At 38.9% G+C, this 16,699-nt stretch overlaps 1 protein-coding gene and 1 long non-coding RNA gene across 16 annotated transcripts in view; one reads left to right on the forward strand and one right to left on the reverse strand.

The window, feature by feature from the left end:
- CFAP20DC (CFAP20 domain containing) overlaps positions 1-16,036 on the reverse strand; it is a 244,604-nt gene extending 228,568 nt beyond the window's left edge. For 10 of the 14 annotated variants that reach the window (XR_007459892.1, XR_007459893.1, XR_007459894.1 and 7 more), the window contains exons 1-4: positions 15,692-16,032; positions 13,894-13,983; positions 10,894-10,987; positions 2,811-2,883 (exon numbers count right to left, since the gene is read on the reverse strand). Coding sequence is in view for 9 of the 14 variants with exons in the window: in XM_049640833.1 (XP_049496790.1) it covers positions 2,811-2,883; positions 10,894-10,987; positions 13,894-13,983; positions 15,692-15,712 (278 nt within the window). In the remaining 5 variants the exon portion in view is untranslated. Of the gene's footprint in view, positions 1-2,810; positions 2,884-10,893; positions 10,988-13,893; positions 13,984-15,691 lie in introns of those variants that run through there. The other 4 variants (XM_049640832.1, XM_049640835.1, XM_049640836.1 and 1 more) reach the window with 4 other exon arrangements.
- Positions 16,037-16,107: 71 nt separating this feature from the next.
- Positions 16,108-16,699, forward strand: part of LOC125929534 (uncharacterized) — a 233,457-nt gene continuing 232,865 nt past the window's right edge. Inside the window, exon 1 of one of the 2 annotated variants that reach the window (XR_007459896.1) lies at positions 16,108-16,376. This is a non-coding gene — a long non-coding RNA (uncharacterized LOC125929534). The remainder of the gene's footprint in view (positions 16,377-16,699) is intronic. The other variant, XR_007459895.1, reaches the window with a different exon arrangement.

Below are 16,699 nucleotides of genomic sequence, written 5' to 3' on the forward strand. Positions count from 1 at the left end.
ATTCAAATGCAGAGTTAATACATTTCCTTATAATCTGATAAATTCATAAGATCAGGACACAGAATGTCTTCCCCATATTATTTGATAATTTTGACCTTTGTCCATAAGACATTTATTTTGCTAAAACTATAACTAAAGCCATTTGAAGGGCACCTGGGTGACTCAGTCAGTTAAGTGTCGGCTCAGGACATGATCTCACAGTTCATGAGTTCAAGCCCCACATCAGGCTCTCTGCTATCAGTGCAGAGCCTGCTTCAGATCCTCTACCTGCCTCTCTCTATGCCCCTCTTCCATGCGTGAGCATGCATGCATGCTTCTCTCTCAAAAATAAACTTAAAAAAAAACAAAAAACAAAAAACTAAAGCCATTTGAAAAATCCAAATACTTGTTTGTCTATGTGGGTATGAGAACAAAACAATCTATGACTACAGTCAAATGAACTCAAAGTCTAATAATTAATTCCACCAAATGTTTCCCTACCCTTACATCAGCTGAGAGCATTCATTAATAATAGGGTAACAGAGGCACCAGGGTGGCTCGGTCAGTTGGGTGTCTGACTTCGGCTCATGTAATTCACGGTTCGTGAGTTTGAGCCCCGTGTCGGGTCCTGTGCTGACAGCTCAGAGCCTGGAACCTGCTTCAGTATCTGCCCCACCCCACCTGTGCTCTCTCTGTATCTCAAAAATAAACATTAAAAAAATTTTGAAAAAAAAATAACAGGGTAACAAAGTGATAGGCTATTCACATCAGCTGCTCTCTTGCTGTGACTTAAGTTAAACCTAACATACTTGTCAATTTCTCAATAATTGAAGCTTTAGTTATTATCAACTTAGTTAAAACAGTGTATTGCCTAGGCCTAAAACAGTATATTGCCTACGCTAGGGTGATAAGCTCAAGTATTTGAGGACACAAATAAAGCTTAATTTTGCATAGAAAAAGAATGCTCATCAGCAGAAGATTCTGCTCCAAGGTCAAGCCAAGAGTCTTACACAGCTTTGATCAGAAGACCAACCACCAGTGCCTCCACTGCTGCTTCCTAGGAATCTAAAAGCACCGGTGGTAGAGATCAGAAGAAAAAAAGGCACTGCACTGGATTTCTATATTAGAAACTTAATAAGCTTAAAAATAAAATATAGTTTGCCTCCTTCCATTTGGTAGGAAACCACTTTCCCTTACACTGGAAATAAAGCTTTATATGGTACTCTGTACCTTTAGAATGCCTTTAGAGAGTCTTGAAAATGCTTTTTCTGCAGAACCAGGGAAAGATACATAAGAGCATCAAATAATTTTTTGGTCCTGTTACTATAAGAACTATTTTAAAGAATTATGGTAATCATGGCAGAGGACAATAGAAAATCTTAGATATTTACTGAGGTTTAAAGTTGAATAAAACGAAGGCAAAAAATTGTTCCATCTGTCCTTTGTCTTTCAAGAAAACAAGACTGTATATTATTACCTAAAATTCATATTTTTCCAACATATGCACAAATCACTAATAATGTACTTCGCATAAACAAAGAGAAAAGAATAACCTGAAATTTATGTTATTCTCATTTTATTAAGAAAGCTCTTCTTTCCTCTGCGCTTGCACCAGTATAACTAGTACAAAATTACCTTCATTAGTAGGAAAAGTTATTTATTCCAGCAGGGAAAATAAAAGACTAAGCTTAGGTACTGGACAGCTATTAATTACAAAAAGAAATGAGAAAATACCATACCTTAAGTCTAAAGTTTTAACAAATGTGCAAATTTGTTAGTGAAATTGTAAGGAATATTCCATGCTATATGAGTACATAAATCAATGCATTATTTCCATTCTCACAATCATCTCAGACCACAGACAGCTCAAGTGAATTAAAGTTGTATATTCTCATTTTTCCTAAAACAATCTGTTCATAGCAAGGCTATTTAAAACAAATATATTCCAGAGCACAGGTAGCTCAGTCGGTTAAACACCTGACTCTTGATTTTGGATCAGGTCATGATCTCACGGTTCCTGAGATCAAGCCCCATGTTGGGCACTGCACTGACAGCATGGAACCTGTTTGGGACTCCCTCCCCAACCCCTCTCTACCCCTCCCCAGCTCTCTATCTCCCTCTCTTTCTCTCAAAAATAAACAAACATTTTTTAAAAATAATAAAGTAAAATATATTCCAAGCCATTCATATATCAACACTGAGGGCCAATATTTCTAGACTAAATAACTATTTTTTTTTTTAAGTTTATGTATTTATTTTGAGAGAGAGACAGAGAGCGCGTGCGTGCACATGCAGGAGGGGCAGAGAGAGAAGGGGAGAGAGAGAGAGAATCCCAAGCAGGGTCCGAACTATCAGTGCAGAGACCAACGTGGGGCTCAAACTCACAAACCATGAGATCATGACCTAAGCCAAAATCAAGAGTCAAGATCAAGATGCTTTAAAATCAACTTTAAAATGAGGTATTTCAATCCATTGTAATCCAAACATAGTTTTCAATAGCATAGAGTACAAAGTTATCCCTCATTTGAACCAAAAGTTCAAACTTATAAATTATTTTTTTCTTCATGTTATAGGTTGTTTATTGTCAAATCCATAGTCCTTTGATATTTTCTTAAACAGATGAAATTTGCTTTTTTCCCCTTGGGAAATGACAGACTATAGAGATAGCTGAGAAATACGATTAAATTAGTTTAATTATTTCATGTCGGCTTGGTAAGTCACTGCTCTTTAATGCAAAAACTGCCACTTGTAATTAATGACTGTCCATACTGGTTCAATTGATCAAATGTCTAATACACATAAAACACTGAAAGAAGTTCTGTATATCTTACAGCAATTCAGTGGAGAAGTCTTGTCCCAAGGGTATGTAAATCTGAAGTACAAGAAACCTCTGGATCAGTCCAACTAGAATGAGAGAGGAAAAATATACATTAATATGTCCCAACCATTTATATGTGCATATAAACACACACAACCACACACATTCAACAATCTGAAGCTTTTAACGTTTCAGTAATACAGACCTGTAATAACACTACCCAGGAGTTACAGCCTCATTATAAAAGCAAAAAAGTTGACGAAAATCAAACGAAACTCTAACAACAAATGTTGCCTTTTAAAGTCCCATCTGTAGGGTGAAATTTTTATGAAAAATTAAAAAATAGTAATTTTTTATTTACTATTTTTATTAGGTTGCAAGAGAATGTACACAGAGGACTGCATTCAACAGAAACATATAAAATTAAACTACAGATTCCCATCAAGGCAGCCATAAAAGCGTGTGGCAATTATTTTTATCCACTGACAGTTTTAACTGTACTAAACAACTTAATAAAAAACAATAGATCAAGAAAAACAATTCTAATTATGACAAGTACAACTGAAGGTTTGATGAGCCATATCTAGTTCATATGGTTTTAAATGTGTCTACAGTGAGATGGATGGAGGAACGTAGTTTCATTTATAATACCTTTTGTTAATTTAACATACTTTTAATTAATTCAAAGCTCACAAACTGCAAACTGCTTTTATTCTCCATCACCAGCTTCATCTGAATTAAAAATATATGAAGAAAAGCCAACCCCTACGGCACTTTTGACAGCTGAAGTGTACAACTGTTTGAAAAACCAATTGATTTTATATTACCTCTTCAGACCTACTCACTTAATTCCTTTTCTCTTAGGTTTTGAACCTTTGCTTGATCTCTCAATTACGATGCTCCTAATGGATGTTTTAGAATCACTTCCTCCTAAAACATCCCTTTTAGGAACTTTTTTCCTCATGTGGGACTTTGTTAGGAAATGGAAATATTTTCACTTATCTGTGAACCTGTCCTACAAATCTAATAGTATAGGGCAATGCTTGAAGAGGCAACTGGTCTAAGATGCACATTATTTTCTATTTATTCTGACTTAGGAGGCTTAACAAATTTAAGTATTTTAAAGCAACAATACATGCTTGGATAGTCTATATATACCTTTTTGTTTAGAAGTTCCTTCAGTGAACTGTTTTGCAACATTCCTGAACAACTTAGAGTTTCTACATTTTCCCTGAAATTTAGTTTCTAAAAAACAAACATATTAGGTCAAGTCTGCTTACTACTTTTTAAATCAGACATACAAGGATAACTTTTACTTATAATGTCAAGCTTATAAACTGCTCCAGAGAGCCATCCATAGACTAGCAATACAATGGCATTAGGGAGTAACAGGCTCTGACCTTTGAAAATTCTCTAGGAACAGGATATTACTAAATTTATGGAAAAAGTCAGCGAGGCAACCTGAGTTCTGGACTACAAAACCAATGTGAGACACCAAAAACGAGGCCAACTTGAATAAACCATCATTAATTAATCTCTCTCTTGCATCTTCCACTGATTTTTCTATTGCACAATGGCCTCTGTATGTAGAGCTGAGAGAGCACCTGGATAAATGAAATCAGTCTTCACAAAGGTCCCTAAGTTGTGTCCCACATCTCACTGAATCAGCACTGTTCTCTTCAAACACAAGGAGCTCCACATATAGGGCATTTTCCTATGAACATTTTTAGATCTGAAAGACACTTGCTCTTAAAAAAAGAAAGCTTTGTAATTCTACTTTCTCACATATAGAAGCCCTAGTTTCCAAAAGGCTTCACTTCTAAGATTAAAAGAAGTATGACAACACCATATGGTGATGATCTGACAAAGTAAAAAGTACTTTAATAACATTTGACATATACTGATCCTGTGTGTCAGAAATGCTAAATAAACTCCCTAGTAATTTTTTTTTTCCAGTGGCCTACTAAATTTAAACTGACTCTTCATGTCTACCTTATATTGAAAATCACTCTAACTAATGCTGAATGTGAACTACTAGTAGTCCAAAAATGCCTGAGTATATAAAAATTCATAAAAATCTAGTTTTTTACTGAAATACACAGGTTTCTGCAGTTTTCTAATCTGTTTTCTGCTGAAATTAATTACCTCTATTTTTAAGGGCTCAGGTCCTTTTTTCCTTTGAATATTTTCAAATGCATTTAACTGGTAAAACACCATTCATTTTTTAAATTTTTTTAATGTTTATTTATTTTTTGACAGAGAGAGAGAGAGAGAGAGAGAGAGAGAGAGACAGAGCATGAGTGGGGGAGGGGCAGAGAGAGAGGGAGACACAGAATCCGAAGCAGGCTCCAGGCCTCGAGCCATCAGCATGCAGCCTGATGTGGGGCTTGAACTCACAGACTGCGAGATCATGACCTGAGCCGAAGTTGGGTGCTCAACCAACTGAGCCACCCAGGTGCCCCAGTATACCATTCGTTTTTTAAGCAGTGGGTTTTAGAGCTGTTCCCTCACAGCCAGTAACAGTTAGATGCCCAACACATACCTCACGAGTGTTTGTTTTACCGTCCAAGAGTTTGGGACTAGAACACCGCAAGGTAATCCTTTCCATATGCCCTGCTAAGTCACAGCTGAAGTTATTTCCTGGTTCCCAGCGTAGTCCCAGCACAAAGAGCCTGCTAAAGTCCACTCTCCTACTTCAACCCAGAAGATGGTAAACGGCTATGCCTCTGTTACTGGGCATTCCATATTCCTTGGGCAAATCAGAAAACCTTTCTGGGCTCTTTCACTTTCGTGTGTAAAACTGGGCTAATAAATTAGATCTGTACCTCAGGATTATCTGTATGGATTAAATTAGATCTATCATTCAATAAAGATTTATTAAGCATCTACTACATGCCAGACTCGATGTGGACATTTTTGTAGTGACTAAGACAGCCACAGTCTCTGCTCTCTTGGAACTTCTATTCTAGTTCCAGGAAGAAGATCAGGGTGAAATGAAAGCATATAATCCTGGGTTGTTGGAGGAAAGAGGATGATGAGTGAAGGTTCTCTGGCAGAAATAACATTGGAATTCAGCTGAAAAGAATAAGCAGGGGTTGAGTGGGCAAGGCAGATGAAGGAACACATATTACAGGGAGAGGGAATACTCCATCATGTGATGAAAGAAACCATGGTATAATGGATGGATTGAAAGACCTAAAGGGCTGGTAGGAGAGTCAGAAAGGGAAAAGCAGCAGGAGGTAATTCTGGCAAATAGCTAGGATCTCAATCTTTCAGGACCATGAAGGCCATCCAAAGGATACAGGTCATCCCAAAATCAATGGGAAGCCACTCATCCATTCATTAATTTACCCCACACAGATTTACTGAATGTCTACTATGTGTTGGGCACTATTGTAGGTGAACAAAACACACTGAATTTCTGTGCTGGGGGGTGTTTGCTTTTTGGCAATGGTGAGAAAAACAATTGGAAAAAAAAAAAAACAACCCTAAGAAACAAACAGCATGTTAAATGGTGAAAGTACTATGGGAAAAAGTAGAGAAAGGTAAAAGGGATCAACAGTGTGTGGAAGGGGTATAAATTACAGGGCAGATGGGTCTCGCACTGAGAAGATAACTTTTTTTTTTAATGTTTTTTTTTTTTGAGAGAGAGAGAGCGCACGCACACACACATGCGTGTGCACATGAATGGGGGAGAGGCACACAGAGAGAGGGAGACACAGAATCTGAAGCAGGCTCCAGGCTCTGAGCTGTCAGCACAGAGCCCAATGTGGGGCTCGGACTCAAATGGTGAGATCATGACCTGAGCCCAAGTTGGACGCTTAACTGACTGAGCCCCCCCAGGAGCTTGGAGAAGATGATGTTTTAATAAAGGCCTAAAGGAGGGGAAAGGGTGAGCCATGCAGCTATTTGGCAAAAGAAAGCTCTAGGCAGAGGATTACCAGCTTATGCATAGGTGCTAAGGTGACAGGGCAGCAGGCTATGTTTTAAAACAGCAGGGAGACCTGTATGGTTGCAGCAGAGTTAACAACAGAAAGAGTAATTGGAGGTAAGGTCAGAGAGCTAAGAGGGTACCAAATACTGCAAGGTCCTACAGTCTTTGGTTTTTAACCAAGAGAGATGGGGCATTTTCAGGAGAGGAGAGCCTTATAGTTCAAAGTACTGCTCTAGCTGTGAAACTGACAACAAACTGTAGGGAGGAAAGTAAAAAAATATAGGGAGACCAATGAGAAGACAGTTGCATGAGACATTCCAAGCATGAAGTAATGGTAGCATTGGCGGGGACAAGAAGTAGTAGACTCTAAAACTAAGTTAAAGATAGAACCAACAAGATCTTCCTGATGGAAGGAATGAAGAAAAGAAAAATTGGACTGACATAAGTTTTTTGGAGCCACTGAAAAGACAAGTTGCTAACAACTGAGATGTGGCTGTCTACAGCAGTACGAGTAATTTCTAGGGTTAAGCAGTCCAAGTAGAAATGTCATACTAGCAACTGAAACTACAAGTCTGGAGTTTGAGAGGGAAGTCTGATTTGGAAATAAACGTAAGCTGGAGTAAGACAGAGATGGCATTTAAAACCATGAGACTAGCACCGATAACCAAGGGAGGAAATGCAGAAAGAGGGTAAAGGGTCAGGTCCACAGGCACTGCAACATTAAGCTGGGTTGAGGAGAAGAGGAAGAACCATGAAAGGAAACTAAAAAGGAAGACCAGTGAAGTAGAAAGGGAACTAGGAGGATGGGCATCCTGGAAGATGAATGAAGAAAAGGGTGTCAACTTTATCAAATGGTGTTGATATGTTAAGCAAGATGAGGGCTGAGAATGAGCCACTGGATTCAGGAATAGAGAGATCACTAGTGACCTTGACAAGAGCATTCTCAGTAGAGTGGTGAGGTCAAGCCCACTGAAGGGTTTTAAACAGAGGAAGTCATAATGACATTTATTTTAGAAAGAATACCAAAATGGGAGTTGGGGGGAGGCCTGGGGGAAACCTCATAAAGATGACCTCATCCTCCAGAGCAGCTGAAACTCCGATAAACACAAGGCTTCAGGGATGCTGATCCCAAAAGACACACCATTGGATCCAGATGCCACTGGCAAAGAAAACAGTAATTTCAAACAAAAGCCTTAAACAGAAAGTCCTAGGACAGACCATCCAAATGATAAGTCCTGGGACAGACCAACCACATGTCCGCATGTGACAGAGCTGCTTATCATAGGGGCAGCTCCATAGCGTGATCCAGGATGAAGAGTAGCATGGAATTATTTATTTAGTTAATCATTTACTTAAGTCTGGTTAGGAAGGCGAACTGGCTATAATCAGATATTATGACCCAAATTGTTACAGTTTCTTAATGTGGACTATTTAACAAACTTAACAAGCACCAACTATATATGATATGCTAAGTCAGGTGTACGAAGAGATGGTGCAAGATTCGTGCACTGGAGAAGTGTATAATCTGATCATTAATATCACATTTCCCTTTATTTGATAAGATGTTAAGTAAAAAACAAGCAAAACTCTGGCATTCAGAGATGCTCAAATATAATTCAGAAATATCATTACTTAAAATGAAAAGTTAGGGGCGTCTGGGTGGCTCGGTCAGTTAAGAGTCCAACTCTTGATTTCGGCTCAGGTTATGACCTTATGGTCATGAGATTGAGTCCCACTCTGGGCTCCGCATTGGGCGTGGAGCTTAAGATTCTCTCTCTCCCTCTTCCTCTGTCCCTCCTCTGCTACCACTCTCTCACATGTGCTTTCTCTCAAAAAAATGAAAATAATGAAAAGTTAAACATACTTACTTTCATCATTAAATTTTTTTCCTAAGTACCTAATATAGTAGGAAACACATACGGGGTACCTAATGTCAAGTTTGCATAAATAAAGTGGATGTTTACTCTTAAAATAGGAGTATACAATGGTAACTGAATTAAATTTAGAAATGTTAATTGAAAGCTAATTCTCCATTCAAGACACACCATTTAAGTTTAACAACAGCTTCACTTAGAAGGTCATTTTATACTAGTAAAAATAGCTATAAAGTTCTGTTATCAAAAATTACAAATAATTAATCTTAAAGGCATTAGTACAAGGCAGACTCTGTAAACTGTTCCATTTGTTATAGTACCACACATGCTACAGAAGAGCCAGATTAATTTTTAATTGCAGGGCATTGTACAAGAAATACATTAAAAGAGTCTTCTGTTTCTTCCAATTAAAACTATCATTTTTCCTTTTAAAAAGCAATTATAACACGTTAAATTTGTTTTATTTCTTAAAAAAAAAAACTTACATAAATGTAGGTAAAGGGAGCTTGTCTTTAGTCACTGAGCCTCTGGTAGAGGAGAAATCTTTCTCAGATCCAACTGAGAAAGGTTACCAGAAGTGATTTGATTTTATTGATAACATGATTATGTGCATAGATGCTAAGGGCATTACACAGAAGTATAGGCCAACAAGAGACCTTGGTTTAGAACAGTCATGTTCCCGCAAATCAGATATATCCATCTCACAAAGTCAATGTCCTTAAAAAAGAGATGGACCATGTCTCCTGTAGTAAGAATAACCTACAGTTTCAGGCATATTTCTCTGGCTCACCTTACTTAGTTCACCTCATTTATAAGCATATACATTTTTGAGGAAATAATTAAAAAACAAACTCTACTGTTTAAAAAAAACAGGAACAATGAGGAAATCATAATTTTAAAATGGTAGCAAATTAATTAAAATTATTTCAAAAAGATTATCCCTTCTCTTTCAGGTTCTGTTTCTTATTTTAGAAAGAAACACTGGCAAACCATTTTAAAATTAATCACCTTCCATCTATAATTTCTATGATTTGGTTTATGTGTTAGAAATCTAAAATATACATGCAGTAGCTTGAAGTGGTAGCTAAAGCAGAGCCTGTGAAAGTTTGCGAAGTTAAATCAAAAGGAGAAAATCCAGTACCAAGAACAGATCTTTTCATAACTTTTTTCTTTTTTTTGAGAGAGAGAGTGCAAGTAGGGGAGAAGGGAAGAGGGAGAGAAGAGAGAATCATAAGCAGGCTTCGTGCTCAGCGTGGAGCCAGACAGGGGCACTTGATCCCATGACCCTGGGATTAAGACCTAAGCCAAAATCAACAGCTGGACATTCAACTGACTGGGCCATCCAAGTGCCCCTCAATCAATGTTCTTAATTGATAAAGGAACAGATAAGTAAATGATTAACATAAAAAAATAACTGGCTGCTTATACTTAATAAACCACCTGAAATCTATAGTTAATAAATACATAGCATAAAGTTGATGAAAATCTGATTAATCATTTTGAAAAACTATATTTCTTACATTGCCATCAGTTTACTCAAACCCCAATTTGATAGGTGATAGAGTCCTGAATTTTAACCTTGGTTCTGCCAATAACTGGGCTTCTGATGGTAAATTCAGGTGATCTCTCAAGGTTCCTTTTGCTTTAAAATGCTGATCCGAATTTCCAATGTAAGAATTGAAAATCTACTCTTTGGGCTTTTGTTGAAACACATTTATATCTAAACATATTAAATATTAATATTCTTAATGGTATTACAAGTTGATGTGTCATTAAGTAATGCCTTCTATAGTTTCTTACACAACTTTTTCTCATTAATTCATTCCTATCATTTAGAACTCCTGGGTTTATTTCAAAGCTTACCCTTAACTCTCTGATTTCTTGGTGAGGAGCCAACCTCAGTGTGTTCATTGCAAAAGAACCACTGTCAGGATTAAGAGAGTTAATAAATGTGAAATGCTAGGGAAATCATAGGCACATACTAATTACTCAATAACTATCAGTACTATGATAATCAATGGCTATCAAATAATCTTCTAAATCTTCTTAAAAATACTTCCAGATTTCAAACTAACATTGAAACAGAATATATGTATTTATATAATATTTATATATATTCAATACACATTATATAAAGCCTGGCAAAGGTTACTTCCTAAATTAAAAACAAGCCTATCACTTTAAGTAAACAGATGCCAGTAAAAATCAAACTAATGCCTGTGTAGTAGAACTAAAAGTATAACTTTAAGAATCAAACGTTAAGCTCTAATATTAAAAATCTTACTTACGGATTTGCTTATTCTCCTTTGGTAACTGGATTTTGTTTGTTTGGCTGCTGCCTTCCAGGACAAACACAAAGCTTTTAGCTTCTTTATCAAACTCCTGTAGAACAAAAATATAAATAATGGTATTTGGCTTCTATTATAAAATTGGAGCTGCAAACCCACAGAAAAAAAAGTCCCAGAGTCAAATGACTTAAAAGTAGGCTCAGGCCTTGATGATACTTTCACCCTGAAATGTGCTGGGAACTGGACTACAGAAGCCACACTATGTCACTTGACAAATCCTCTTGTATCAAGAAACTCTTCCTCCCAAACTGTAAGAAGTTCCCCAGTTTCAGGGATTCCCGCTACTAATTTAGTTTCCAGAGCTTAGTTACTCTTCCTCTCACTTTATTTATGTATTTCTAATGGCACAGGCTGAACATCACTCTGTGTTACAGTACAAAAAAATCATCTACGGGTGCCTGGGTGGCTCAGTCGGTTGAGTGTCAGATTTCAGCTCAGGTCACCATCTTGTGTTTCATGAGTTTGAACCCCGTGTCAGGCTCTGCACTGACAGCTCAGAGCCTGGAGCCTGCTTTAGATTCTGTGTCTCCCTCTCTCTCTGCTCCTCACCCACTTGTGCTGTCTCTCAAAAATAAATAAACATTAAAAAAAATCATCTAACCTAAACTGTATCCAGTCCATAAGTTCCTTGGTGCCTGGCCATGGCTCATACAGAATTAATTATTGCCTTATTTTACTAGTGCCCTAATGTGAAGTTCTATGTATCACCTACTTAAAATCAGTACAAAGTAAAGTGTTAACAATTAAGGTAACTTAAAAAAAATCTAATGTAGGAGAAACATAAACAAAACAAAACCTGAAAATAAAAAGCCTCCTTATATGTGACAGTCCAATTTACATGACTTAAAGTTGGAATAGAAATTTTTTTCTATTTTTTTGAAGCAAATTCGAAATCTGAGTATAAATACCTGTTATAATATTTCACAGATCCTACCAATCTTCCATTCTGTATGTGTTAAGAAATGCATTGTAACTAATGGCTGCTAAGAATTAAATAACATTAAAATAAATCTGTACTGTATCCATCACAATAGCATCTCTCACGTATTTGAAATGAACACACATAGACTGAGTGTATTATTTATTTCATCTATACACAAGTTAGGCATATACTTAAAACCTTTCAACAGCTTACCCAAATCATCAACACAGTCCATAACCCGCTACGTGGTCTGGTCGCTGCCCGGTTTTTCAAACCTCAATCTTTCTCTCTCTCTCTCTCTCTTTCTCAATCCTGGCCTTAGTGGCCTTCTTGCAATCTCTTAAAAATTCTAAGCTCTCTCCTGCACAAGGAGTTGGTATGTGCTTTTCCCTTTACTTGAAACACTCTTCTCTCTACCAGCCTCACACAGTATATAGTTAGCTCTCAGAGATCCAATGTCATTTCCTTGGGGAAGCCTTTCCTACACTCCCTGCTCTATACCATCAGAGCATCTTTTAACTCTCATTCACAGTTCAGAGCTGTAGGATTTTAAGCAAGTTGCTTACTCTCTCTATGGCCTCAGTTTTAGCATCCAGAAAATTGGCATAAAGTACCTATCTCACAAGACTACCGTATAGATACATATAACATGCTTAATGCTGGACTTGGCAAACAGTAAGCACTCAGTTAACAGTAGCTTTAAAGAGTTTTCCATAGAACAAGGCCCACAGAAAGATATTCTTCTCTTTAGTTGTATAGGAGAGAAGAGAAAGAGAAAAGGATAAGGATGGATATAGGTTTTTAGATCTGGTGGCAGCAAGCTGAGATAGTTTCTATCTGATGGCATCAGTTTGCCCTGTGAAATGGGGTGTGAGGTCTTCTGGTGAGTCATTGAAGAGGGCCTGTCCTGGTTATAGGTTCGGAAGTAGGGGGTAGGGAGAATCGGTGGTTGAAACCCTGAAGATAATGGAGAAATAATCATTTTAGGGGCACCTGGGTGGCTCAGTTGGTTGAGCATCCGACTTCGGCTCAGGTCATGGATCTCGGGGTCTGTGGGTTCGAGCCCTGCATCAGACTCTGTGCTGACAGCTAAGAGCCTGGAGCCTGCTTCGGATTCTGTGTCTCCCTCTCTCTCTGCCCTTCCCCTGCTTGTGCTCTGTCTCTTTCTCAAAAATAAATACACATTAAACATAATAATAATCATCATTGTAAAGACTAAGAGAACATAAAAAGAGAACTTTCCAGGCTGCTCACGTTGAATTTATAGTATTATTAATCTAAGAGGCTATAGATATTTTCTCCAAAGTTATTGAGGAGCCCCAAAACCAGCTAAGAAAAGATAAATGACTGGGGATTTCAAGACGGTTGGCCTTCGTTAGGCAAGCACTATGAAAGAACAAAAAGCAAGGGCATTCAAGGTTTTGCCCAGGAAGTGACTGAAATTACAGACTGTGGATTTTGGGCTAGAGAGGAAAGGAAGTGAAAACAGAGAACGTACAAGCCTAAATAAAACTAAGCACAGGGGAAGTAGAAAGGCCAGTGGCCTAAAGGTCTCAATTAGATTGAAGAACAAATACAGTGAGTAACTGAGCAAACAGCCTTAAGAACTGAAGCTCGGGGGCAGAGGGGCATGTCTCAATGTCTTACTGATTTCAGAGGCCCTGCAGTTTGCAGTGATAAGGTCCAGGGCGTGACAGTGGCAGTGGGGGCTGACACAGAGCCCAAGAGGTTGTTAAGTGAAGAAATCAAGAAATTGGGAAGCACAAGGTTTGGAGAGATTTTCCTCACAAACACTGAAGTCACCTGAAACAGCAACAGGACTTGGCTTACAGTGAAGGGTTATGAGCCCTGTGCCAAAGCCTTAAAGGACTGAGGAGTGGTTTCTGGGAGAGCTGCAGCCAACAGCATCATGAATGAACCAGTAAATACAGTTCTGAAACCTTATCAAGTCCCTTTTGTTATAACCTTCATTCTCATTTCATTCCAGGATTTAGGTGGCTCTAGCTTCCAGCACTTACTTTCCAAATCACAGAGGGACTGCCAAGGATCTTCCATTTTGCTCCAGGATTTTTGCCCTGAGCACTAAAGATTTCAACAAATGCACCTCCCTAGAAAACAAAAACATTAAACATGTTTAAATTATAGTGAGACAGTGCTAAGGAGGAAATAACACCCACCACAGAGTCTATAACCGCTGTTCCAGGCATCTGTCTGTTGAGTAGATCTGGGAAGAAACATTACCCCTGTTATAACTCCTACAATATACCCTGAATGTACTTAAGCCACAACCATTCTGCTTTGGGTCACCTTGGAGAAATGGTTTAAGGAATTTTTTTTCAAAGCACAATATACATTAAATTATGTTATACAAACCCTACAGTCTCTCAGTGTGGGGTTCCTTTACATGCCATGTATAAATCATGCTTACAAAACATTCTAGTCATGTCTGACTAAAGGGTTTAAACTCAACTCTAGAGTCAGGCTAATAAATTCTGATAAATTATCTGTGGCTACAAGCTTTTCAGTCATACTGACCAGAGCTCCAACACTAGCTTTGGCATTTATTAAATGTCCAACCTTGAGAGCTATTTAACTTCTTGATTCTCCATCTGTAAAATGGGTTGTTGGATTACACAAGATACTAAATAGACCATCAAGCACAATACCTTGTACATAGCAAGGGCTCAATAGTGTCAGCAATAATTATTCAAAAAAAGGGCGAATTCAATATAAAAAAGCTTGGGAAAGAGTGAGGGATGGGAGACAACTCTTATTCTGAGCATTCCTAGATCTTTGCAGATATTTAATATAATTTGGAAATCTATAAAATCTGTACAAGAAAAATAGAGAATCATTTCTATAGACATGTGTTCCCTATTGTAAACCTGAGAATATGGAGGGCCATGCTTATGTAAAAATACTGAACACATAACTGAATATCCATAAGCTTTAATTATCAAAGAAAAGAATTAAGATGATTATCTCTGAGGAAGAGTTAATTGCAAGAAATTGAGAATCTGAAATGAAGACTAAATATGCTTTTCTTTTATAGTCTGTTTTAATTATAAGCAGCAGATGAGCAAATCTGTCTGATTTTTGTAAAGAATTTCCAGCTTTTAATTATTCCCAATAATATAAAGATATTTTGGCTTCTTAGTTTTAACACCGTCACATTAAGACACTTAATTTCTTACTTAGCCAGTATTATGTGCAAACTGTGTGTAGGAACTAATTACTATAAATTACTATAACTTCTGGAATTAGGTCATATATCAAAAAAAATTTTAAATCTGAGGCAGTTTTTCCCCCCCTTTTTAAAGAAAACTCCTTGTACCTTGAAAAATACTCCTCCCCTCTTCCTTCCTTCTGCTTTCTCTGATTTTACAAGTTTCCCACAGTGGGCATATGCTTTTTTATAGCAATATATTTTACTTATATTACGTGAGATACCAGTGTGTATCAATAGTGAGAGGCACTTGGTAAAACTCAAGATTTATGGGCCCTGCCCTTTAGATTCCGGTCCAGGAGGTCTGGTTGGGGGTTTAAGATCTGCATTTTAATAAGTCACGGGCAATCCATACAGCTTGAAAAGAACTTGAGCTGACGACTGAACAAAAGCCAAATCACATGCCAAACCTTGGCTGCCTTCTTTTTTCTTTTGGAGTGAAGACCACACTCATCCAGTACTTCCTCCGCACCCAGAAAAAGACCCAGTTATGGGGGAATGGGGAGGGAGCTTTGTCCTCACCCCGAATGCGAACTACCTCACCCTAGAGGAAAATACTATACACAGGTTGGAGAGTCGTTTCGGGTTACCTGGTACTCATTTTTGAACATTCCCGCAGGGGGCCCGGGGCTTGGGGGGGCACGGAGTTCAGGGCGTCCAGGGAGTGGCGTGACCCGCGGGTAAGGGAAGGGCTTCGTGCGTGGCCCCGACTCTTCTCAGCCCCTGGTCAGCTCCTCGTCGAGCCCCTGCCCCGCACCATCGCGACCCCCGCCTCAGGGGTGCCCAGGCATGAGATGGCGCAGCTGCCTGGGCGGGCTCCGGGCGGCCCCCTGGGGAGTGATTGTGTGCGTAACCTACGAAACGGGGAGCCCAACCACGAAACCACCGAAAACCGCCCGCTCGCCCGGGAGAGACGGGCGCGCCCCCGCCGCCGCCCCGCCCCCGAATTCGATCGGAAAAGGGAGGGGCCGAGCGGCGCCAGCTATGGGGCCGCACCCATTGGCTCCCACGAGGCGCCTGCGCGTTGAGCTCTGTAGGCTTCTTGCCTATGGGCAAGTGAGACTACGCCGCCGTGACGTCGACGTTGCCCTGGCAACCTAGGGACACTCTTGGAGTTGTTGGACCGCCCAAGCCGTGACTTGCGCTCTGTAAGGTCGTGACCTGTGTGTGCGGAAAAAGCCTAAAATGAGCCTGGTTTAAGAGCTACCACAGGTGCTGGACTCTTCTAGAAAACCTGTCGCGTCGGTTTGGTCTCCTTTATAACACCGTTAACTGGTAGGTTGCTGAAGGAAAGAGGCGTGGAATTGTGGAACCCTCACATGGCCTTTGGTTCGAAGGTTCCCAAACTTGGTCTCATTGAGGCAGTTACAGGGACTGCTAGCCCCTTTCATTGTTTCAGAAGGCCCAAGGAAGTAGGAGTATTTTACTCAAAATCACTGCACATGTTTTTGCTCAAAATAATAGCTACATACAGTATTGAGTCAGGCACTTTCCTAAGTTTATTCAGTTATTTCATTTAGTTTCTAGGTCAGAACCACTCTTATAAGGTTGTTATTATTATCAGTCTTTGGCTCAGAAAGGTAAAATAGCTTGCCCAA

The sequence above is a fragment of the Panthera uncia genome, chromosome A2, assembly GCF_023721935.1.
Source record: "Panthera uncia isolate 11264 chromosome A2, Puncia_PCG_1.0, whole genome shotgun sequence".
In the NCBI taxonomy this organism is placed as follows: domain Eukaryota; kingdom Metazoa; phylum Chordata; class Mammalia; order Carnivora; family Felidae; genus Panthera; species Panthera uncia.